Here is a 20,831-nt window from a genome sequence, read left to right on the forward strand (position 1 = left end):
GTACAAACAAAGGTGAAGGTTAAGAAGGAATGTTGTAAAGCCTTATACAAGGATAGGACCGATGAAAATGGTGAATGTATAGAATAGCGAAGCAAGAGGCGAAGAAAGCTGTGAGAGAAGCGAAGCTAACGGCTTATGACAATATGTATAAGCGACTAGATACCAAAGAAGGAGAGTTGGATATCTATAAACTAGCTAGAGTAAGGGAAAAGAAGACAAGGGACCTAAACCAAGTGAGGTGCATCAAGGATGAGGATGGAAATGTTCTTGCTACAGAGAACACGGTTAAAGACAGATGGAGATGTTATTTTCATAATCTTTTCAATGAAGGACATGAAATGAGTACTTCTTTGGGGGAGTTGAGTAACTCAGAAGAGTGTAGAAACTACTCATTTTATCGCTGAATCATAAAGGAAAAAGTGGTTGTAGCTTTGAAAAAGATAAAGCATAGAAAAGCAGTGGGCCCAGATGATATAACCATCAAAGTGTGGAAAGTCTTGGGAGAGACGGGTATAACATGGCTCACAAACCTTTTCAATATGATTTTGAAAACGAAGAAGATGTCAAATGAGTGGTGAAGGAGCACTTTGGTGCCTATCTACAAGAATAAGGGCGATGTACAAAATTGCATAAACTATAGGGGTATTAAGCTAATGAGTCATACAATAAAGCTCTAAGAGAGAGTTATTGAGCATAGATTGAGGCAAGAGACACATGTTTCAGACAACCAATTCGGGTTCATGCTAGGGCGCTCAACCATGGAGACAATCTATCTCTTACGAAGATTGATGGAAAGATGTAGAGATAGGAAAAATGATTTACACATGGTCTTTGTAGATTTGGAAAAAGCATATGATATAGTCCCAAGAGACATTCTTTGGAGGATTTTAGAGAAGAAAAGAGTACGAGTAGCATATATCCAAGCTATAAAGGATATGTATGATGGAGCAAAGACTGTTGTAAGAACTCATGAAGGATAAACCGAAAGCTTTCCCATAACTGTAAGGTTACATCAAGGCTCATCCTTAATTCCTTACCTTTTTGCATTGGTAATGGATGAGTTAACGAGACATATTCAAGATGATATTCCTTGGTATATGCTTTTCGCAGATGATATAGTGTTGATAGATGAAACTCAGGAAAGGGTAAATGCGAAGCTTAACCTTTGGAGAGAAGTGTTAGAATCTAAAGGTCTTCGCCTAAGCCGATCAAAGACAGAATATATGGAGTGCAAGTTTAGTGCAAATGGAGGCCAAAGGTGAGGATCAGAGATCAAGAAGTACCAAAGAGCGACCGCTTTCGCTGCCTAAGATCTATCTTACAAAAGAACAAAGAATTAGATGGTGATCTCAACCATAGAATACAAGCTAGATGGATGAAGTGGAAGAGTGCATCCGGCATGTTATGTAACTGCCGTATGCCATTGAAGCTCAAGGGAAAATTTTATAGGACGGCAATAAGGCCGGTGATGCTGTATGGCACAGAATGTTGGGCAGTGAAGCATCAACATGTACATAAAATGGGTGTAGCGGAGATAAGAATGCTTCGTTCGATGTGTGGGCACACAAGAAATGATAAGATCAGGAATGAGGATATCCGAGGTAAAGTAGGAGTAGTGAAATTGAAGGAAAGATGAGAGAAAATTAGTTACGGTGGTTTGGACATGTGCAAAGAAGGCCTACTAACACTCTGGTTAGAAGATGCGACTACGAGATAGAAGTCCAGGGCCGAAGGGGTAAAGGAAGACCTAGGAAGACTTTGGAAGAAACTCTAAGAAAAGACTTGGAGTACTTAGATCTAACGGAGGACATGATAAAGAATCGAGCACAATGGCGTTTTAGGATTCATATAGCCGACCCCACTTAATAGAAAAAAACTTTGTTATTGTTGTTGTTGTACAGCTATACTCTCACAACATGTGTGGGAAAAAAACACACAAAATACAAAAGAACAGCTCTCGTCTATTGTCTTTGACGGACATGTCCATAGAAACCCATTTTCTGGCAATTACAGCAACATCAAAAAAAACAAAAAAACTATTTATCTTAATTTCTAAAACATAAAATGCGTTTTATAAAACATAAAAAAACAAAAATGAAAACAAAAAATAAAACAAAAACATTATGTTATGTTATGTTTGCCAATCTGGCAAAGCCATCTGGCCAACAGCGAAGGAAGACAGCTCCCAAGAAGGATCAGTGGACCACGGTGCCCAGAGTGGACACGTGGCGGCTCACTAAAGCCGCTTGCAGTTACTTTTCTCTCGTATCGCCATCACCGGACCACTACTCCCCCCTCCGCTCATTCTACAAACTTTTATCATTTCACACGTGCTGCCCTCCATTTCCACGCCGGAAAATCCTCCGCCCTCTCTCTAAGCTAAAAAAACCTTCCTTCCCCGGATCCCAAACCCTAGGATCTAATTTTCTCACTTTCTCGTCGGCCAAACACCAATTTTCCGACCCAAGAATTTAAATGAGCTTGAATCAAGCTCTTCACACTCTCCAGATTCAATTAAGTTAAATTTTGGGGTTTTTTTTTGTATATTTTTTATATTTGGGTTTTAGATGGGGGCAGTGACGTCATCAATGGCAGCCAAGTTCGCGTTTTTCCCGCCGAGCCCGCCATCGTACGGGGTGGAGAAGGAGGAGGATGGTGGGAAGCTGAAGATGACCGGGGTGGGGACGAGGGAAAACGTCGACGTCTTGAAGCTGAGGACCAAGAGAGGGAACGACATCGTGGCGGTGTACATAAGGAATCCGTCGGCGAAGCTTACTGTACTGCACTCGCATGGGAACGCGGCTGATCTGGGTCAGATGTACGAGTTGTTCAGTGAGCTGAGTCTTCACCTCCGAGTCAACTTGTTGGGGTCAGTAATTAATTATAGTAAATCTGTAAATTTCACTGTTTGATTTGTGACTACGTATCTGTGTTTCTATGTTTGCACAAAATATGATTTATGTGTGTGTTTCTAAGTTGTAAAGTTTTGAACTTTGTCGGATTTATTTGTGTTTTATAGGTATGATTATTCGGGGTACGGACAGTCCACTGGGAAGGTATGAGATTTCGGTTTCACTTTCGATTTTGTACTGGTTTGTTTGAAAGCCCTGGAACATAGCTCCAGTAGTAGGGTAGAGAAACTAGAAAATATTAATCTGATCGGTAAATGTTCTGCATAATTAATTTCAGTAGGGTTCTTTTCTTGCAAATTTCCGTCATGAGATAATGAAACTGGAATTTGGTTTTATTATGTGCGATGAACCCGTTTGTCGAGTTTTTCAGGCTACTTTAAGCTGTTAATTAGAAAGATTTCTTCTTTCCTAGAGACCAAATTGAGCATTGGATGAATGAAAGCAAGTCGTAGCTATAATTGGTTAGGAGAGTGTTCGAAATGAGATAAATATTTTCTCTCTTATGGACAGCCGAGTGAGCAAAACACTTATGCAGACATAGAAGCTGCATATAGATGCCTTGTGGAGAGGTACAGTGCGAAGGAGGAGGATATTATTTTATATGGGCAATCAGTTGGTAGTGGGCCCACTCTCGATTTAGCAACCCGGTTACCAAGATTGAGGGCAGTGGTTCTTCACAGTCCGATCATGTCTGGTCTTCGTGTCATGTATCCAGTGAAGCGAACGTATTGGTTTGACATTTATAAGGTACTTAATCTTTGTTAATTGCTCAGCTTTAGGCTCACATTTTGTCACAACGTTTGGGATTGCATCACGCTAATGAGAGTTCTCCTATTCGTGGTGCAGAACATTGACAAAATACCCTTGGTCAGTTGTCCTGTTCTGGTGATTCATGTGAGTGCCTTTTTTCTTTAAATTGTATGCTTCATTTTCCTAGACTCTTGTGAATCTAAATATGGAAACCTATATTGATTACCTAACAATTGGTTGCACTAGTCTTCAACATGTGCATTGATGCGCTAACACGTCGTGTCTTCATGTTCCAAATTTACCAGTCTTCACCATGACGGTTGTGATTTTTTTTTTTTTTTTGCATGTGTAATCTAAATAATTTCTTTAAGAATCTTTATCTGCTTGACATCTTCTTGACTGTATGCTTATTTATCTTCATCCTGTTGGATGACTTACAACGAGGGGAAGAAGTGTAGCTAATAGCTTTTGATTTTTTTAATGTGTATATAGTTATCAAACTCTTTGACCTGGAATTTATTGTTTTCCTCGTTTAACTAATCCAACTAATCTAGGTAAACAGTAAATAATGACAAAAAAGGTAAATAGCTAACAAATATCTTTGAAACCTCCCTTAAAAGCCCATGCGTTAACAACATCTATGCTGTATTGTATACCACAAATTTATGATGCAATCCTTGTCTTGTGGTATTATTAAATATGTGTGGTTTAGTTTTCAGCAAGCGTACTTATTTGCCAGGTTATGTTGTTCTGTGTTTTCCTATTGCCTGCAGGGGACGGCTGATGATGTTGTGGATTGGTCCCATGGCAAGCAGCTTTGGGATAATTGTAAGGAGAAGTATGAGCCATTATGGATAAAGGGAGGTAATCATTGTGACTTGGAGCTCTACCCACAGTACATAAAGCATGTCAAAAAGTTTGTATCGACCATAGAGAAATATCCACATCTGAGGAATAAATCAGGGCCAGTTACAGGTCAACCAGAAAATCCACGGAAAAGCACTGACATCAGGGAGAAATCTTGTTCCAGCACAGATCACAAAGAGAATTGTAGACCAAGTACCGATCATATAGAAAACCCCAGGTTAAGTACAGATCATAGAGAGAAGTCAAGGGCCAGCACTGATAAGAGAGAGAGAACAAGAAAGAGTATGGACCAACCTGAAAAAGCAAGTAATAGCGTGGATCAGCCAGAGAGAGCAAGAAATAGCATTGACCGGTAAGCAAGTTTTTGCTTTCAGTTTTCACCCATACATGCTTTATATTGCGAAATTCAATTGTTCACATCATAGCATCGACACATACAACTCGAGTTTTTCTGACAGGTTGAAATTTAACTTTGGTGGCAGCTTCGGAGAGATGTTCAGATCAGTTGGATTGTGCAATATTGATTGTTTTAAGCCCACAGCTACCAGTGCGTGAAGAGATGGGATCAGTTAACGAATGGAAATCTGTCTTCTGCCCCGTTTCTATTTATTTGATTGGTTAATTGGGTCGTTTGGGTGATACGAAAAATGTCCGTAGGATGAGAACCAGCTATGTAGAGAAATTCAAGTATTGTATACGTCACTAGTGCAAATCCAAGAAAGATGTACCGTCAAATGGTTATTTACACATGGGCGGGGTTTGGGTGATAGGATCTCATTGTTTCTCAATTCTTGGGGGAAGAAGTAGGAAATTTGTTAGACCAGGCAACTTTTGTATCTCACTTAATTCTCCAGCTTAATAAATCTAACCCCTCTCTCTCTCTCTCTCTCTCTCTCTCTCTCTCTCTCTCTCTGTGCGTGTGAATACTTTTTCAGTTATAATGTAGTATGAATCAAAAGTTCCCACAAGAACATTGTGTAGTGTTACTGTATGATCAACAAAGTATATTAGTTATCAAGATTTCATTCATGTTACCCCTCGCCACGGTGTTAGGGTTCGGAACCGTGAGAGCCAGCCCTGCGAGATTAGTGTTGCCACACCGGTCATGTTTGTCTCCATTCAAGTTATGTGACGAGTGTTTTCCCTTTAACCTGAATTTAAGATATGCCAAAAGCTTGTTTGAATGTGTTTTTACAATTAGTGAAAGTGTTTTTTATGAAAATATTTTTGGAAACAATCATTAGTAAAAATGCTTGTAAATCTTGTAAAAGCGCTTAAAGTCCTTTCTGTAAGAAGCACATAACAAGTGCTTTTGGAATTTAAAAACATTTTCTCTGAAAACGCTTTCAGTAATTTTAAAAGCATATCTAAACAAGCGATAAGAGTCTTCGGTCATGTGTTTCATCAATGCTTCGATTTCATAGTTGTGAATCTTGTATAGATGTGTTGTTGGCAGAATTCACTTAAAAAGTAACCTACGACGCAACATGTGCTATTCATTAGACCAAACCCAACTCTGAGCTAAATGCTATTTTTAGGTTTTATTCCCCCCCTTTCCCAACTCAACCCAACCCATACTAAATGTGTGGGCTAAAAGCTAAAAGTTAAAAGCCAAATTCTCTCGAGGATTTAGCCCAGAAAATGGTGTGGGCACCACTAGCGGGACCCCATTCACATGGGCATGTCTTCTAGGATTTATTGAATTCAACGGCTGAGATCAAATATAATCAAATATAATGGTAAATAAAAGATCTAACGGCTCAAATTTAAATCCAGCGGCTAAAATAAGTAAAAAAATTATTTAACTCAAAATTCAACCTAATTTAGTGATTTTTCAATATTTATCAGAATTTAAATATTTTTAGGTTAAAATGTTCATAAAATTAAATTATGATAGTGTACATAATTAAAAAAAAAACTTTAAAAGAAAAAATTAGCCTAAATTTATTCTTTAATAATCTTAGGCTAAGACCATCTCCAACCCTTGGTCTAAAACCTATAATTTTTAGCCCAGAAAATTTAGATTTTAGCCTAGAAATAACTTTTCTACTCCAACCCTTTTGGCCTAAAATTTTAGCCCTAGATTATTAAAGAATGAATTTAAACTATTTTTTTTTTTCTTAAAGTAACTTTTTTAAAAATAAAAAATTATGTAGATTATCCTAATTTAATTTTATGAACATTTTAACCTTAAAATATTTAGATTATGAAAAATGCTGAAAAAATCACTAACTGACACCATGAAAGTCTTTAAACACCATGAAAAAATATGAAACAAATGAAAGATTTTTTTTAATTACTTTAGCCGTTAGATTTAAATTTGGACCGTTATTTTTTTTTTTTTACCATTGAATTTCATCAAATTAGATCTTAACCGTTGGATTCAATGAATTTATAAATATAAAACTAAATAAAATATACATATATGGTGAGCCAGCCCCACTAATCCTGAGCTAAATTTGGCTTCCATTTGAGTTTTAGGTTTTAGGCCACATTTTAGCCTTGGGTTGGTTGAGTTTTGGGGGAAATGGAAGTGAAAATTTGAATTTTAGCCCAAGATTGAAGAGTCTTAGTGAAACGATCTGACCCAAAATTGAAATCCTGTTTATCATTAAGAAAATAAAAGGAAAAACTAGATGTTGATTACTGCTCACGTCATCACCAAACGTACAGAACGGATGCGCCATATTTATCATCAAATTACACAAATAGGCCTCCAAATAGTGAAAATAATAGAAACGCCCCAAACTCCCCGTCAGGCAGTAGGCACCAAGGCAAGCAAAAATCAAAAGCGTAAACTACCAACTACTGCCAGAGACAGGGTTTAAGAAAAGGGTTAAGGGCTTTAGGCTGCTGCTTGCTCACTGGTTTGCTTCTTCCTACCCTCTCTCTCTCTCTCTTTCTCTCTCTGTCTCTCTCTCTCTGTCTCTCTGTCTCTGATGAATTTGATTGCGTCTCCGAATCCCTTCTTCAAACCATTTCCTCTGATCCCACTCTCATCACTCTCACCAATTCATCTCCTCCAAACATATTTGATTTTTTTAATTTGATGTCCTGCATCCAAACCCCATTTCCCCCTGCAAATACCACCAAGAATTGCGCATTTCAAATCCCCATAGTTTTCCACAAGAGCCCATCAATGATATCCACTAGTTTGTGGAGAAACTTGGCTAAGCAGGCCATTTCCGGGAACCAGAGGTGTCGTCTCAGTTCACAGTCTATTTCTAGGGCTTATAGCCTTTTGAGGTTTTCCCGGGAATCTGTTTTCTCGGAAAAGTTCAAGCCTTTTGAGACGGGTTCTTGCTTAAAGGGTTTTCCGGAGGTGGGTTTTTGCGGGAAAGGTGAGATTTCTTCAGGTGAGAGTTATATGGGGAATCCAAGTTTGGGGTCTGTGAGGAATCCGATTGGGTTTAATGGGTTTTGCCCCAAAGGGTATGCAAGCATCGCGGAGGCGGTTTCTTCCACTGATGCCGAGGAAGATGTGTCTGTTGTTGATGAAGTTCAAGAGCTATTGCAGCAAATGAGTAAAGAGGGTAAGAGGCAGACGGATCATTGGCGGCGGATGCGGCAGAGGAGAGTGAGAGGAATGGGGCAGGCGAAGTACCTTGCGCTAAAGAGAAGACAGATAAAGATTGAGACTGAAGCGTGGGAACGGGCGGCGAAGGAGTATAGGGAGCTTATGATGGACATGTGCGAGCACAAGTTAGCTCCCAATTTGCCATACATGAAGTCTTTGTTTCTTGGTTGGTTTGAGCCTCTGCGCAATGCCATTGAACACGAGCAAGACCTGTGCCGGAAGGGGAAGAATAAGGCGGCCTATGCGCCTTATTTTGATCAGTTACCGGCTGATATGATGTCGGTTATTACAATGCATAAGCTGATGGGATTGTTGATGACTGGAGGCGAACATGGAACTTGCAGGGTGGTAGCAGCTGCTTGCACCATAGGTGAAGCCATTGAGCAGGAGGTGTGAACTTTTCATTACACATATTCATGGACGTTTTGATTCGGTTTCAGTTTTCTCTACCTGGTTATAGTCAATTCCATTCAGGAGTAGAATTGCAGTCATTTTATTGTTCTGTTTAGTTTCATTTTTCTTTGCTGGAATCCAGTCAACGGTGGTGCCATAGTGAAATTCCTATTTTTCCCCTTTTTTTTTCCCCGAACCATGTTAATTTGTGTGGAAAGTGACTCAGGGAATGATCTAAAATCTAAAACCTTAGTGCCTTGTTCTTATTTCTTGTTGTCCTCTGGATGAACTAAGTAAAACAGTATTCCTATGGCTTGGTTTTCTTACTCTAACCGTGCCGTGCTGTCCATCTCTCCTAGATGAGCACTGATATATCACTGCTTCAATGCATCAGGTTAGAATACACAATTTTTTGGAACAGACGAGAAAGAAAAAGGTCAACAAAGATGAGGAAAACCGAGAGTCTGATGATGTAATGAAGGAACAAGAGAAGCTGAATAAAAAGGTTACGAAATTGATGAAAAAGCAAAAACTGCGAGCAGTGAGACATATAGTGAGGAAATATGATGCTTCAAAACCCTGGAGCCTGGAAGCCAAGGCTAAGGTTTGCATGGTTTATGCTTTAACTGGTAGAACTTTATCAGTATTTTATTTACATGCATTCTAAAATGCCACATGTTTCCTACGTATTTCTCAGGTCGGCAGTCGTCTGATTGAACTGTTGATTCAAACGGCTTTTATACAACCTCCGGCTGATCAGTCAGCAGATTCTCCACCGGATATACGACCTGCATTTGTACACACACTTATGACTGTCACAAAAGATCCAAGGTATTTACTAGTCTGTACTATTGATAACTGTACACCTCCCCTCCTGACTAATTTTATGTTAATGTGGACTTTTCTTTGAACAGGAATACCACCAGCAGAAGATTTGGTGTTATTCAATGCAACCCTCTTGTTCTCAAAGGCCTTGAGAAAACAGTAAGTAACTTCGATCCTTTTTCCTTTCTGTTATTCTTGAAACAATTGGAGATGTCTGTTGGCTCTTGGAAATATTTTTATGTATTTATACTTTTAGGATCTAGGAATGTTGTCAATAAAATAGTTTGATAGGATCTGGAATGTTGTATAGTATTGTCCATTTGTCCCTAGCAGGTGATGGAATGTTGGCTAAGCTAATTATGTATAAGTTTTCTAATTTTCCTGGCAAAGGACACCTCTTAAGAAGCTTGCAGGAATTTATATTCTTCTTTAGTCCAAGATTTATCAATAACTTTTACTGTTTATGCAGGCAAGCCACATGGTGATTCCTTATATGCCAATGTTGGTACCACCAGTCAACTGGATAGGGTATGATAATTACAGCTATGTGTTACCAGTTTTGCCCAATTTTAAAGTCGTTCTTTTGTTAATTTTTTTATTTGAAGTTCACATAAGATCAGATTGAAGTCTGTAATTCATAAAATCAGTAATGGATGGAATGAAATGTGTAGAAGCTATTCTAATATATTGCATTCTTGGGGGGTCTGAGCTGGAAATGGAGAATAGGGTTTGATATAGGAATTGAATAGGACAACTCCTCCATTTAATTCTATCTTCAAAGGTGGCATGATGCTTTCATAGTGCATCAAACATTGAATTAACATAGAATTCAACTTCTTCATAGTCCTTCATGTGATAGAATTTCAGATTACTTTTGGGTTAACCTGTTTTTATTTCCGTTTTGCGGTTTTATAAATTTGTCTTTTCAGTTATGATAGAGGAGGTTACTTTTTTCTACCATCCTATGTCATGCGCACTCATGGAGCTAAACAGCAGCGTGAAGCAATTAAGAAGACCCCAAGGCAGCAACTGGAACCAGTTTTTAAGGTTTGTATACATACAAGCGTTGTATGACTTTTTTCATCATGAAAATTTTATGGAACTAAACCAACATGAGGATGTGGTGCCTTATGTGTTGAATTTGTCTTTTCCTGACCAGGCCCTGGACACACTTGGAAATACCAGATGGAGGGTTAATAAGAGGGTACTTAATGTTGTAGATAGAATATGGGCTAGTGGAGGCCGTCTCGCTGATTTGGTGGACCGTGATAATGTGAGTTTATTAGTCACACACACACACACACAAAAGGAAGAAAAAAGAGTCAAGATTCTTGGCACATATGTTCTTTTGCCATGCTTTGGCGAAAGCCAAAGACAAGATCAACTTTAACTAATTTGGGGAAATTCAAATTTCAACTGAACTTAACAACTGAACCAAATGGTTGGTTTAATCAGTTTTTAAGTTTTTTTTTCTCATGCCATATATTTCAAAAATATTGTTATCAATCTTGTGAGCCAATTTTGATTTGTTGAAATTGATCTGAAGCTGCTTTTTCCTTTATTTTTTTGCATTCAGGTTCCATTACCAGAGGAACCAGATACTGATGATGAAACACTGCTTAAGAAATGGAAATGGAAGGTGAAGTCTGCGAAGAAAGAGAACATGGAGAGGCATTCACAGCGTTGTGACTTGGAGCTTAAACTAACTGTAAGATTTATTTCACTCCTCTGAGTCGGTAACCATAATGTACTTAGAATTCATGAAACTCATTTTTACCGAGGAGCAGGTAGCACGGAAGATGAAGGATGAAGAAGGTTTTTATTATCCACACAATCTTGACTTTCGGGGCCGTGCATATCCTATGCACCCATACTTAAATCATCTTGGTTCAGATCTATCCCGGGGTATTTTGGAGTTTGCAGAGGGACGCCCCCTTGGAAAGTCAGGCTTACGTTGGCTAAAGATACACTTGGCAAATCTGTATGGGAGCAGTGTGGACAAATTATCTCGCGAGGGTCGAATAGCATTTATAGAGAGTCATTTAGATGATATATTTGATTCTGTGGACAGACCACTAGAAGGAAGACGCTGGTGGTTGAAGGCTGAAGATCCATTTCAGTGCTTGGCTGTGTGCATTAACCTTGCAGAAGCTTTGAGAAGCTCTTCTCCAGAGACTTTTATTTCACATATTCCCGTACATCAGGTACATTTACATTGTCATGGCATCAGATCTTCGGTTCATGAAAATTGTGTTGTATTTACCTTCAAGCTAGGAGAAGTAAGTGGACAAGGGGACTACCAGAAGTAATCAATTAGTTCTGGATGTTTAAATTATGCGGTTTCGGACATTTATGAAGGACATTATGTATTCTATGTCTTCTTATGTTAGAGTTATAACAGAATTAAATTGGAAAAATACCCAGAAAAGAGAAAAGGTAAGTGTGAGCCCTGTCCCTTGTGTAAGCGGAGCTATCAGAGGTCTGCCATAGAGTTCAAATTTGGTTGAGGCATAGATCTTTTCTGCGCTTGAATGCTAACACACGCATATATATCTTTTTGGCTTCCCTTTTGTTGGGTGGGGGTAGGGGAATCTTGGGGGATTTGTTTCTTGGACTCGTAACCTCCTTCAGGTTTATGTTGAAACAACCTAAGAAGTAAGTTTTGATGGCTTTGTTTCCTACGGTATCCTATAGAGAACTTAGCAGGTGATTTCTATGTTTTGCAAATGAGGGACTGTTGTCTTAAGCTGGTTAATAGCTCCTTTCAGATATGAGTTGTGTCTACCTTATCATTACTCATCTGCAGTGATATAATCTGGAATATAATATTTTACATTTCTTGATTTTTAATTGATTTTCTCTAGGATGGCTCTTGCAATGGTTTACAACACTATGCTGCCCTTGGAAGAGACAAGGTACTTTCTTACTCTCAATTTACTTTAGAGAAGGTCATACGTGAACGCCCCCACCCAACTTCACTCCCTCACTCCCATGTCTACTTATGGTATATTGGGAAATTGTATGCGTTAGTTTGGAGTCTTTTTTCTCATTGGAAATTTTCCATTCAGTTGGGAGCAGCTGCCGTCAATCTTGTTGCAGGAGAGAAGCCTGCAGATGTATACTCAGGAATAGCTGCTAGGTAAGTTGTTTATGACTAGGGCAGAGGTATCACATGATGAGTATAGTAGTAGAACCTCTTCACTCTACGCATGAGTATTACTTTTCTCAATTTACGTGTAAGCTGTCAACATGTCATGATTAAGTAATTTATTCATGAAAAAGTGTCATTCTCGGTGCAGGGTACTGGAAATCATGCGAAGGGATGCACAGGAAGGATCCTGCAGTTTTTCCAGAGGCATTGCTTGCGAAAGTATTAGTAGATCAGGTTGATTTTACAACTCTTCAGTACAGTCTTTTGATGCTTATCTTATTAAAACAAAGTGGATATCGTAACATTAGATTTAAAATCATTCAATTTCATCAAAACGTGTGGTTTAATAATATATCAGAAAATGTGGCTGCTATCTGATTACTGTATGTAAACTGGCGTTTTCTTTTGGCTACCTGATTATTTTATGCTACTAAGAGTTAAACCCCGATGGCTGTACATATGCAGGTGGATAGAAAATTGGTGAAGCAGACAGTGATGACATCAGTATATGGTGTCACTTACATCGGTGCTCGGGATCAAATCAAGAGGAGGTTGAAGGAACGCAGTGCCATTTCAGATGACGTAGAGCTTTTTAGTTGTGCTTGTTATGCTGCAAAGGTACCAGAAAGTTCATGTTGTGAGGGTGTCAATTTTTGTCTTCACATAATTTGTAACAATATTTTCATATGCTTGCGCTTATGTGCATCAGTATTCATGAGAATTTTATAATGAAACGATTCTCGACATCATATGCAGATCACCTTAACTGCTCTAGGTGAGATGTTTGAAGCTGCACGAAGTATCATGAGCTGGCTTGGTGAATGTGCAAAGGTTTGTACCAGATTCCTCTTTTCTTTTGTTTCTTTCTCACTCACGATGTTTTCCTGATGTTTTGAAATTTTTATCTTGATTTTCAGATAATTGCATCTGAAAATGAGCCAGTACGATGGACAACTCCGCTTGGACTTCCAGTTGTGCAACCTTACCGTAAATTCAGCAGGCATCTTGTGAGTATTAAAAATTTCACCGAGTCAACAAGGGTCATCAATATTTTTTATTGTATTCATAATTACTTAAAAGGTTAAATCAAGTTTAATAGCTTCTGGTTGAATTTGTTGCAGATTAAAACTTCCCTTCAAGTTTTGACGTTACAGCAAGAAACAGAAAAGGTACTGTAGCTATAGTCATTTAAAGGATGCTATAAGAAAATTTAGATCAATAGTTTTCCCGCCATCCTTTGAAGTATGGAAGGTAACTAGGATCTATCTATTATTTTATCTAAGAAAGGAGAGGGAAAAAAGCCGTGCCATCTACGAGCATGGTTGGTTTATTTTCAACATGTTTAATTAGCCACATGGTTATGGTCAGAAAGGTCTAAAAAAATTGAGAATCACCGACATGGACATCGTTTCAAAGATTGGAAGTCTCGGAGCCTCAGATCTCGAACTGAATATTTTGTCTATTATAGGTCATGGTCAAGAGGCAGCGGACAGCGTTCCCACCAAATTTTGTTCATTCCCTGGATAGTTCTCATATGATGATGACTGCGGTTGCCTGTAAAAGGGCAGGCTTAAACTTTGCAGGTCAGTTCTTGTGTGCTCCATTTCAATGACCCTGCTCTCTCTAACACACGCACACACAATGTACACTCTTATAATGGCTGTGTAATAACATATGATTACAGGAGTTCATGACTCGTACTGGACACACGCTTGTGATGTGGATGAAATGAACAGAATACTTCGTCAAAAGTTTGTCGAACTATATGAGACTCCAATACTAGAGAATGTACAGTAGTCTTCTATTCTGAAGTTCTCTTCCTTCTAGTTAATTTGAAAAGAATCGTGAAGCATTACAAGTGCATTGTTTAAAGATGTAAACAGTTGTTGATCTAACCACTTATCTGTTTTGTTTCCAGTTGTTGGAGAGCTTTCAGCAGTCCTTTCCCACATTAACTTTCCCTCCCTTGCCTGAGCGGGGTGACTTTGACTTGAGGGACGTGTTAGAGTCGCCTTATTTCTTCAACTGATATATGGGAGAGTCATCTTCATTTTCAACTACCTTCGCCTCAATTAGCGATCTGCCTATGGTGCTCCCTCTGCTTCTATCTACGGCACCAAGAAAATGGAAGCAGGCTGAATGAGAACCTTGATAGAGACTGAGACACATTATACCTGTATAGCTTGAGGAAGTCCCGATGCCAGTGTAAGATATTCAGCATGAACTCTTGAGTTTACAACGCCATTGTGCTGCAGAAGCTAATCCGAGGCTGATACATAATCGCACAAGCTTCTGTACGAAGCTGAGAAACAAATATGTTAGTACAGTTAGCTGAGAATTCATACCTTAGCTATCCGTCACCTCGCTCGTGTGAAGTATGTAGAGCTTTGTGGCTGATTCGAGCGGTATCTAGTCTAAAGAATGCCAGAGGACCATATCATGTTGCAGGTTGGTGGTGAAGATGGTTTTGTGTTAATTCATTCAAACCGAAGGTCAAAAATTGAGAACGATGCGTGAGAAGTAAAAATAGGTGTGTGGATAGCATTACCCTTAATTCTATTCTTGTAAATTTGAGCGGTAAATTTGGTTTGTAAATATTTGGGGAACAATTCCTTTACAGATAACCAAAATACAAATTAACATCTCATTATAAAAAAATGCAAGTTTATATAAGCTGTAATCACAAACATAACTAAAGGAAGGAACCGTTTCTCTAAAACATCGAGAATTTAGATGAAATGAGTTTACTGATATTATGCCGTCATGACTTACTAATACAAAGTCATTAGAAAGACTTTTCACAAGCCCTTGTATTAATGGCTCGGCAAGCCACAAAACGCATCTGGGTTCATGACCGTTAGATTTTTAGCTAAGAATTTAGGGGGTGTTTGTTTGCCCTCACTAAGTTGGACTGGACTGGACTGGACTAGTTATTAGTCCAATACTGTGTTTGTTCCATACTGGGACTAACATTAATGAGACTAAAGGGGACTAGCATGGACAAAACCCTTCACTAAGAGGTCTTAGCGAGACCCCCCAATAACCATGGAACTAGCTAAGACTATCCTCTCTTTCTCGTCCTCGTCATGCTCAATGACAACTCCCGACAAACTCCTTGTCATCTTCGGTCACCTAGATCAATCATTAACTTTCCGACTCCCTTTCAAATCCATTTCACAACCAACTTTCATATAAAATATACCAAATTGAAGCTGGGAATGATAAGATTACGATTTTACCTGAATAGAGGCCAAAATGTGGTCGAATGTGGCCGGAAAATGGCCTGGAAGTCTCGGCCTGTTTGGGCTTCTTCAAATCCATGACAGATTCGAGCATTCAAAGCTAAGATCTCGGTCTAGGGATGGTGATGAAGTTTTTGGTGGTGCTAACTTCATCCAATTTAACGAGGGTTGGCCGGAAAACACATCGGGAAACCTGCAACTCGTCGGGAAAATTAGAGCCGTGAGGTTCCATTCGAACAACACATAGCTAGAGAAGGAGGGAGGACAGAGAAATAGACACTGGAATCAATAAGGAGTTTGACCAGGAATGAGAAAGAGACATGAATTGAGAGGTCTAAGAGGAAAAAAAGAGGGAGAGGGTGGGACGATGAGAGAAGAGGAAAAGAGTGGGACGGAATGGTAGGAAAAGATGAAGAAAAAAATAAGATCATAATAAAATATTAATAATTTATATATTAAATAATATAATATTAGAATTTGTTATTATCCAGCTTCTTAGTCCAATACTGCACCAAATGCTCCACTAAGTTAGTCCAGTTTAGTCTAGTCTAAGTCAGTCCAGCTTAGTCCTTGAAGCTAATCCAGTCCGAGATAGTCCGGCGCAACAAACGCCCCCTTAATGACTAATAATCCAATAGTCAAGGATCTCAGTCCATCCTACGGGCAGGTCTAATGTAGATCAGGAACAAACACCACACCATGAAAATTCAAAAATACCCTTGCTTTCCGGTAATTTAGTGGGGGTGGAACAGACATTACACATTTAACACTATTCACGAATTAGCCCCAAGGTCCGTTGTCTTATCTGAAAATATTTGCTGATCCGTTTCAGTCGTTGCCACCTACAGCGACAGTCACACCTACCGCTCTACTGACCATCATCCCCTTCTTCCTTTTCCTTCTTCAAACCTCAACAGAAACCCAGTTCAGTAGCCCCAAAACGCACCGTTTCGGGCCTCAAAAACACTCAAGGAAGAAATAAGCTGCAGTTCTCTGTATGTAGAAGGTTTCTAATTGGTAAAGCTACTGCCTTTTTTAATTTTGACTTTTCTGGGTAATTGCAAATGTGCCATTTTTCTCTCATTTTTGTATTTTTGTATTTTTTTTTTTTTGAAACCATCGTTTCTGAAATCAGAAGCTTCAGAAATAAACACTACAGAATCCATATTTATTTATTTATTTTTGGGTTTTAGAAATAGAAAACGCTAAAATTTGGTAAATAATATCCCAAAACTTCAAAAGTTTCAGATTTTGTTAACCTGGTGTGTTATATGTTTCAGCTCTAGGGTTACAGTGGTGGGTTGTAACTTTATGGAGATAAGTTAAAGTCCAAGAGCTTTTACTGCACGTTTTGATGGGTAAGAAATTTTTTACAGGTTGCTAGCTCTCTTAAGTTGTTCATAACTTATTTATCATAGTATGGTCTGGATTTACATCTGCATCAAGCAAAAATAACAATGTAGAATGTTTCCTTTGGCAAATAATCTTTGTTTTTCGGGCACGATTTCCAGTGATATGCATTAGCTTCTGTACTTAGTTTTTATGGTTAATGCAGATGCGAAGTTCTGAATGTTGTTCATCGCCCTCTTATCGACTTAAGATTGCGTTTTTAGAGGTTTGTGGTGACGGGAATGGATTATTTTTATATGATTTGTGCTGATTTCTTTTAGCAAATAGCTTTACAATAACCCTAGCTTCAGTAGTTCTTTTAACAATCTTATATGGTTAAGCCAATTTATTCCTTACCAAAAGTAAATGCATAAAGCCTGATATACTTGAAGGGGTGTTGGGGTAGAAATCAAGGGAGTTTCTATGTGATTATATTCTATATGCATTCAGGCGCACGTGTGCGAGCATGCTTGGACTAACAAGAGTACTGCTTTAATTTCCATTCTCGTTCTCTCTTGTGAATTTTTTGGTTCATGACAACTATGTTGACTTGAGGTGGTGGCTTGCCCAAATGGAAGGACTGATGGGCATAAGGGGAGTGATTTTTGTGAGTTATAATGTAAGTTTTCTCGTGTGATTTGTGTTGGAAAATGATGGAAAGTCTTGAGGTGTCTGAGCTTCCGTGGGTCAATTTGACACGCTTTAGCTCCTCTTCGATTGATTTTTGACTGAAGTTTCAATACGCTTTTCTTGATTTGTAGTTTATTGTGTGAATTTATGATTATATATTTGTAATCTTGAATGTGAAACAGATAACTGCATCTGGAAATCAGCCAATATGGTGGACAACTCACTTGGAGTTCCAGGTTTTTCAGGAACTGCTCATCAATCGTTGGACTTTGCTTGTACATGCTAGTCAGTTCCCAGCTCCAACCGGCTCTCCAGCTCATTTGTGTGTTCACATATTTTTAGGAAGGCTCTACTTTCCTGTTTCAGAGTGTTTACGACTCTGACAATGGCCCCAAGACCAAGAGGACGACCCAGGAAACGCAATACTCGAATGTGTGCTGCGATTGATGCTATGAAACCCATGGGTTTTTCGGAGAATTTAGTTTGTGATACAGTGAAAGAACTACTGGAAGTTTATGGGGAAGATGGTGATACAACCGGATGGCCCTTTATCGAAGAAGGTGCTTACTCCCTCCTGATAGAAACAATTCTTGAGAAACAAGGCGGTGCTGAAAACAAGGATGCTTCTCTTCTGGATGATGCAGGAAGTGGAAATGGCGATGAAGTGTCATCAGCTAAGCCCTCAATCACTGTTTTTTGCCCGGATAGTGTTGCACCGCGGAGGCTTAGACCTTTGTACGGCTGGATTTGCAGGGTTGATGATGATGATAATAAGCTACCTGTGGAACTAGCACCGGTTCCGTCATTGGCGTTTGTCGCCGCTTTATTGCGCAGATGGGAGAAGAAGGTGCAAGTCAAGGTGGAATGCGAGGCCTGAAGATATGTGAATTCCATTACTCTCGTTTATTGAAGATTTGCCTTGTGAATTTTAGGGTTTAAAAGAGCATTTGATGATCCAAAAGCGCTTTTAATTATTTGAAAGAACTTTCAAAAGCACTTTCAAACATGCCAGAGGGACCCAAATAGCCAAGGATTTGATCGGACCAATTTTGCGCGAACCTTTTCTTTGAAGCTAGAAAGTACAACAGTAATTTAGATATATCTGGTGTGGCAAATTACCAATACACAAGAATAATCCGGAATCAAAATCCAACTCCCGTACTCAGTAAACACGAAAATAATCCGTGCTTACTAAACACATGAATAATTCATAATTAATATCCAACTTCATAATTAATAAACACGAAAATAATCCGTGCTTGGTCAAAATGTAAAAATAAAATCGATATCCAACTCTTTATTTTGATTCCGATTACGAATTAATAACGAACATGGAAGTTTTATACAAGGAAAAAAACAAGCAGGGAACTTTTTATTTGTACAAAAAAGTAGACATTGCCACAGAAGTTAAACAAAACAAACGATAAATCCCGATTTCCACAAACGCGTTGCAATTCAGGAAGCCGATGGATTCTGATAAACAGATTCAACTTTGGACTCCAACATCGACGCGTATCTATCGAGCACCGAAACAACCGCCTCGAACTCCGTCACCTGCTGCTCGATGACGTCGATCTGCTTCACGTACTCGTCGAAGCTGCCGCTCTTGGCCTTGAGCTGCTCCACGAACACGCTCAGCCCCGCCGCCACGTCGCCGAAGCCCTTGTACTCTTCGGCCACTCGCATGTTCATCTTTTCGAGAAGATCGAGGTGGTTGGTCGATCCCTGGAGCTCTGATTTAACCACGGCGGAGACGCTGCCGAAGAGATCGTTGATGGACTCGGCGAGCGCGTCTTTTTGCTCTTCCTTCGCAGCAGCAGCCATTGGAACTTTGGAACTTTGGGTTCGGTTCGGACCCGCTGTTTTGACCCGAGGCCAATAACGAGCTGCTTTATGTACAGAGCTTTAACTTTTGTTATTACGGCCATCTAAAGAGGATCCTCTCCGATACTTTTCACAACTCCAGCACGTAATTTGAACTTTTAAAATTTGATCAAATAGTTATAAATAAGAATTCATTTTAAAAGTTATGATAACTTTAATTGTTAGATTAAATTCTAAATACCCAAATTGTGTGCGTTAGTGAACTTAGTGAAAAGAATACGGAGAAAATCATTTCCATTTACATGATCATAATATCGTGTGACCGTTTTTGTAGGAAACATTTTTGGTCACTACTATTTTTATTTACCTCTCTTATTACGTTATTGATAGAAAATAAACTATCATATGAGGCCGTGATAGACGAGTTTTCCTTTTATGACTCAGTTCTTTTGTACGTAAAGAATAAAAGATCCCAAGCCAGTGAAATAGAATAAAGATGTTTGAATTTGTGCTTGCAGAACCAAAACTGTAAGGGAGTGTTTGTTTGACCGGATTAGAGAGGACTGGGCTAGACTAAACTAATTGCTAGTGTAATCTCATGTTTGATTTGCACAAGGATTAGGTTTAATGGGATTAGGGGGGACTTGCTCGGATTAATGGCTTCGCTAGGAGTTCTTAGCAAAGAACCCCAAATTCGGCTGGACTCGTAAGACCTTTTGCGAGAGAGAACCTCGCTCATCCTGCGAGAGAGAGTCGTCGCACATCACTAGTAAGACCTTTGCATTAATTTGAGTAACTAGAGGTCCAAGAACTAGGAATCCATTCATTCTGCTTTTGAGTTTTCTTCGTTGGGAGTAACTAATTATTTTGATCCTAATTTTTTAAATTATTAGATTGGAGCCACAGGCTTAAATCTTGATGCTTTTTTTTTTTTCAGGGTTTTAATTCCCTTGGAACCCATTCCAATTACATTTATTTGTGTGGGAGCAAAGTGGGTTTGTAACTGTTTGAAGTAAGTTGCTTAATTAACATGTGGCTACTTAATTATCATGTAGCTCCATGCATCAAATCATTTGTATTTTTGTATGTATACTTTGTGGCGTGCAATTTAACTTTCTTTGCTACCTGGAGGAGGGAGGAGCTTATAGGAGGTTAAATGGGTTCTTGTTATGGGGTTACGCAGTTATAGCTTCCTTTGTGCCTTCACATCACATGTTATGGTTGTATGCCGTAAGGAATTTAATTGTTGAAGTATGTTTTTATCTTAATCA

The 20,831-nt window shown here is 38.9% G+C and overlaps 4 protein-coding genes across 10 annotated transcripts; 3 read left to right on the forward strand and 1 right to left on the reverse strand.

Annotated features, from left to right (window-relative positions):
* Positions 1 to 2,301: 2,301 nt before the first annotated feature.
* Positions 2,302 to 5,411, forward strand: LOC103962721 (alpha/beta hydrolase domain-containing protein 17C). The gene is made up of 6 exons (XM_009375480.3): positions 2,302 to 2,869; positions 3,020 to 3,056; positions 3,423 to 3,659; positions 3,759 to 3,806; positions 4,436 to 4,881; positions 5,012 to 5,411. The coding sequence occupies exons 1-6, from the start codon at positions 2,568 to 2,570 to the stop codon at positions 5,082 to 5,084; spliced, it is 1,143 nt and encodes a 380-aa protein (XP_009373755.2). The 5' UTR covers positions 2,302 to 2,567; the 3' UTR covers positions 5,085 to 5,411.
* Positions 5,412 to 7,463: 2,052 nt separating this feature from the next.
* On the forward strand, positions 7,464 to 14,977 carry LOC103962720 (DNA-directed RNA polymerase 2B, chloroplastic/mitochondrial). The gene is given in 20 exon segments (XM_009375479.3): positions 7,464 to 8,496; positions 8,894 to 9,103; positions 9,197 to 9,330; positions 9,414 to 9,483; positions 9,794 to 9,852; positions 10,254 to 10,371; positions 10,484 to 10,597; positions 10,901 to 11,032; positions 11,112 to 11,528; positions 12,189 to 12,239; positions 12,393 to 12,463; positions 12,624 to 12,657; positions 12,659 to 12,709; positions 12,941 to 13,093; positions 13,232 to 13,306; positions 13,393 to 13,482; positions 13,597 to 13,644; positions 13,944 to 14,058; positions 14,160 to 14,263; positions 14,394 to 14,977. Coding segments are annotated over 20 exon segments (3,075 nt in total). The 5' UTR covers positions 7,464 to 7,578; the 3' UTR covers positions 14,505 to 14,977.
* A 1,567-nt stretch (positions 14,978 to 16,544) lies between these two features.
* Positions 16,545 to 18,732, forward strand: LOC103962718. 7 transcript variants are annotated; one of them, XM_048579043.1, is made up of 5 exons: positions 16,545 to 16,734; positions 16,998 to 17,075; positions 17,273 to 17,332; positions 17,557 to 17,725; positions 17,919 to 18,732. In XM_048579043.1, exon 5 carries the CDS (start codon positions 18,122 to 18,124, stop codon positions 18,611 to 18,613), a length of 492 nt encoding a protein of 163 aa, XP_048435000.1. In that variant the 5' UTR covers positions 16,545 to 16,734; positions 16,998 to 17,075; positions 17,273 to 17,332; positions 17,557 to 17,725; positions 17,919 to 18,121; the 3' UTR covers positions 18,614 to 18,732. The 7 variants fall into 7 exon arrangements, with proteins under 7 accessions (XP_048435000.1, XP_048435003.1, XP_048435004.1 ...); XM_048579046.1 differs by lacking the exon at positions 17,557 to 17,725; XM_048579047.1 differs by lacking the exon at positions 17,557 to 17,725 and having other exon boundaries at positions 17,973 to 18,732.
* Positions 18,733 to 19,007: 275 nt separating this feature from the next.
* Positions 19,008 to 19,589, reverse strand: LOC103962719 (biogenesis of lysosome-related organelles complex 1 subunit 2-like). Its single transcript, XM_009375478.3, has one exon. The coding sequence runs from the start codon at positions 19,558 to 19,560 to the stop codon at positions 19,192 to 19,194; it is 369 nt and encodes a 122-aa protein (XP_009373753.1). The 5' UTR covers positions 19,561 to 19,589; the 3' UTR covers positions 19,008 to 19,191.
* Positions 19,590 to 20,831: the final 1,242 nt, after the last annotated feature.

This window comes from the organism of the source record quoted next, unplaced genomic scaffold (assembly GCF_019419815.1).
Source record: "Pyrus x bretschneideri cultivar Hongxiangsu unplaced genomic scaffold, Pyrus_bretschneideri_v1 Contig13, whole genome shotgun sequence".
NCBI classification, from domain to species: Eukaryota; Viridiplantae; Streptophyta; class Magnoliopsida; order Rosales; family Rosaceae; genus Pyrus; species Pyrus x bretschneideri.

Coding starts and splice junctions, on each gene's coding strand:
- LOC103962721 (XM_009375480.3), top strand. CDS start 2,568: ATGGGGGCAGTGACGTCATCAATGGCAGCCAAGTTCGCGTTTTTCCCG. Junction 3,057..3,422: donor ACGGACAGTCCACTGGGAAG/GTATGAGATTTC, acceptor TCTTATGGACAG/CCGAGTGAGCAAAACACTTA. Junction 4,882..5,011: donor GCAAGAAATAGCATTGACCG/GTAAGCAAGTTT, acceptor CTTTGGTGGCAG/CTTCGGAGAGATGTTCAGAT.
- LOC103962719 (XM_009375478.3), bottom strand. CDS start 19,560: ATGGCTGCTGCTGCGAAGGAAGAGCAAAAAGACGCGCTCGCCGAGTCC.
- LOC103962718 (XM_048579043.1), top strand. CDS start 18,122: ATGGCCCCAAGACCAAGAGGACGACCCAGGAAACGCAATACTCGAATG.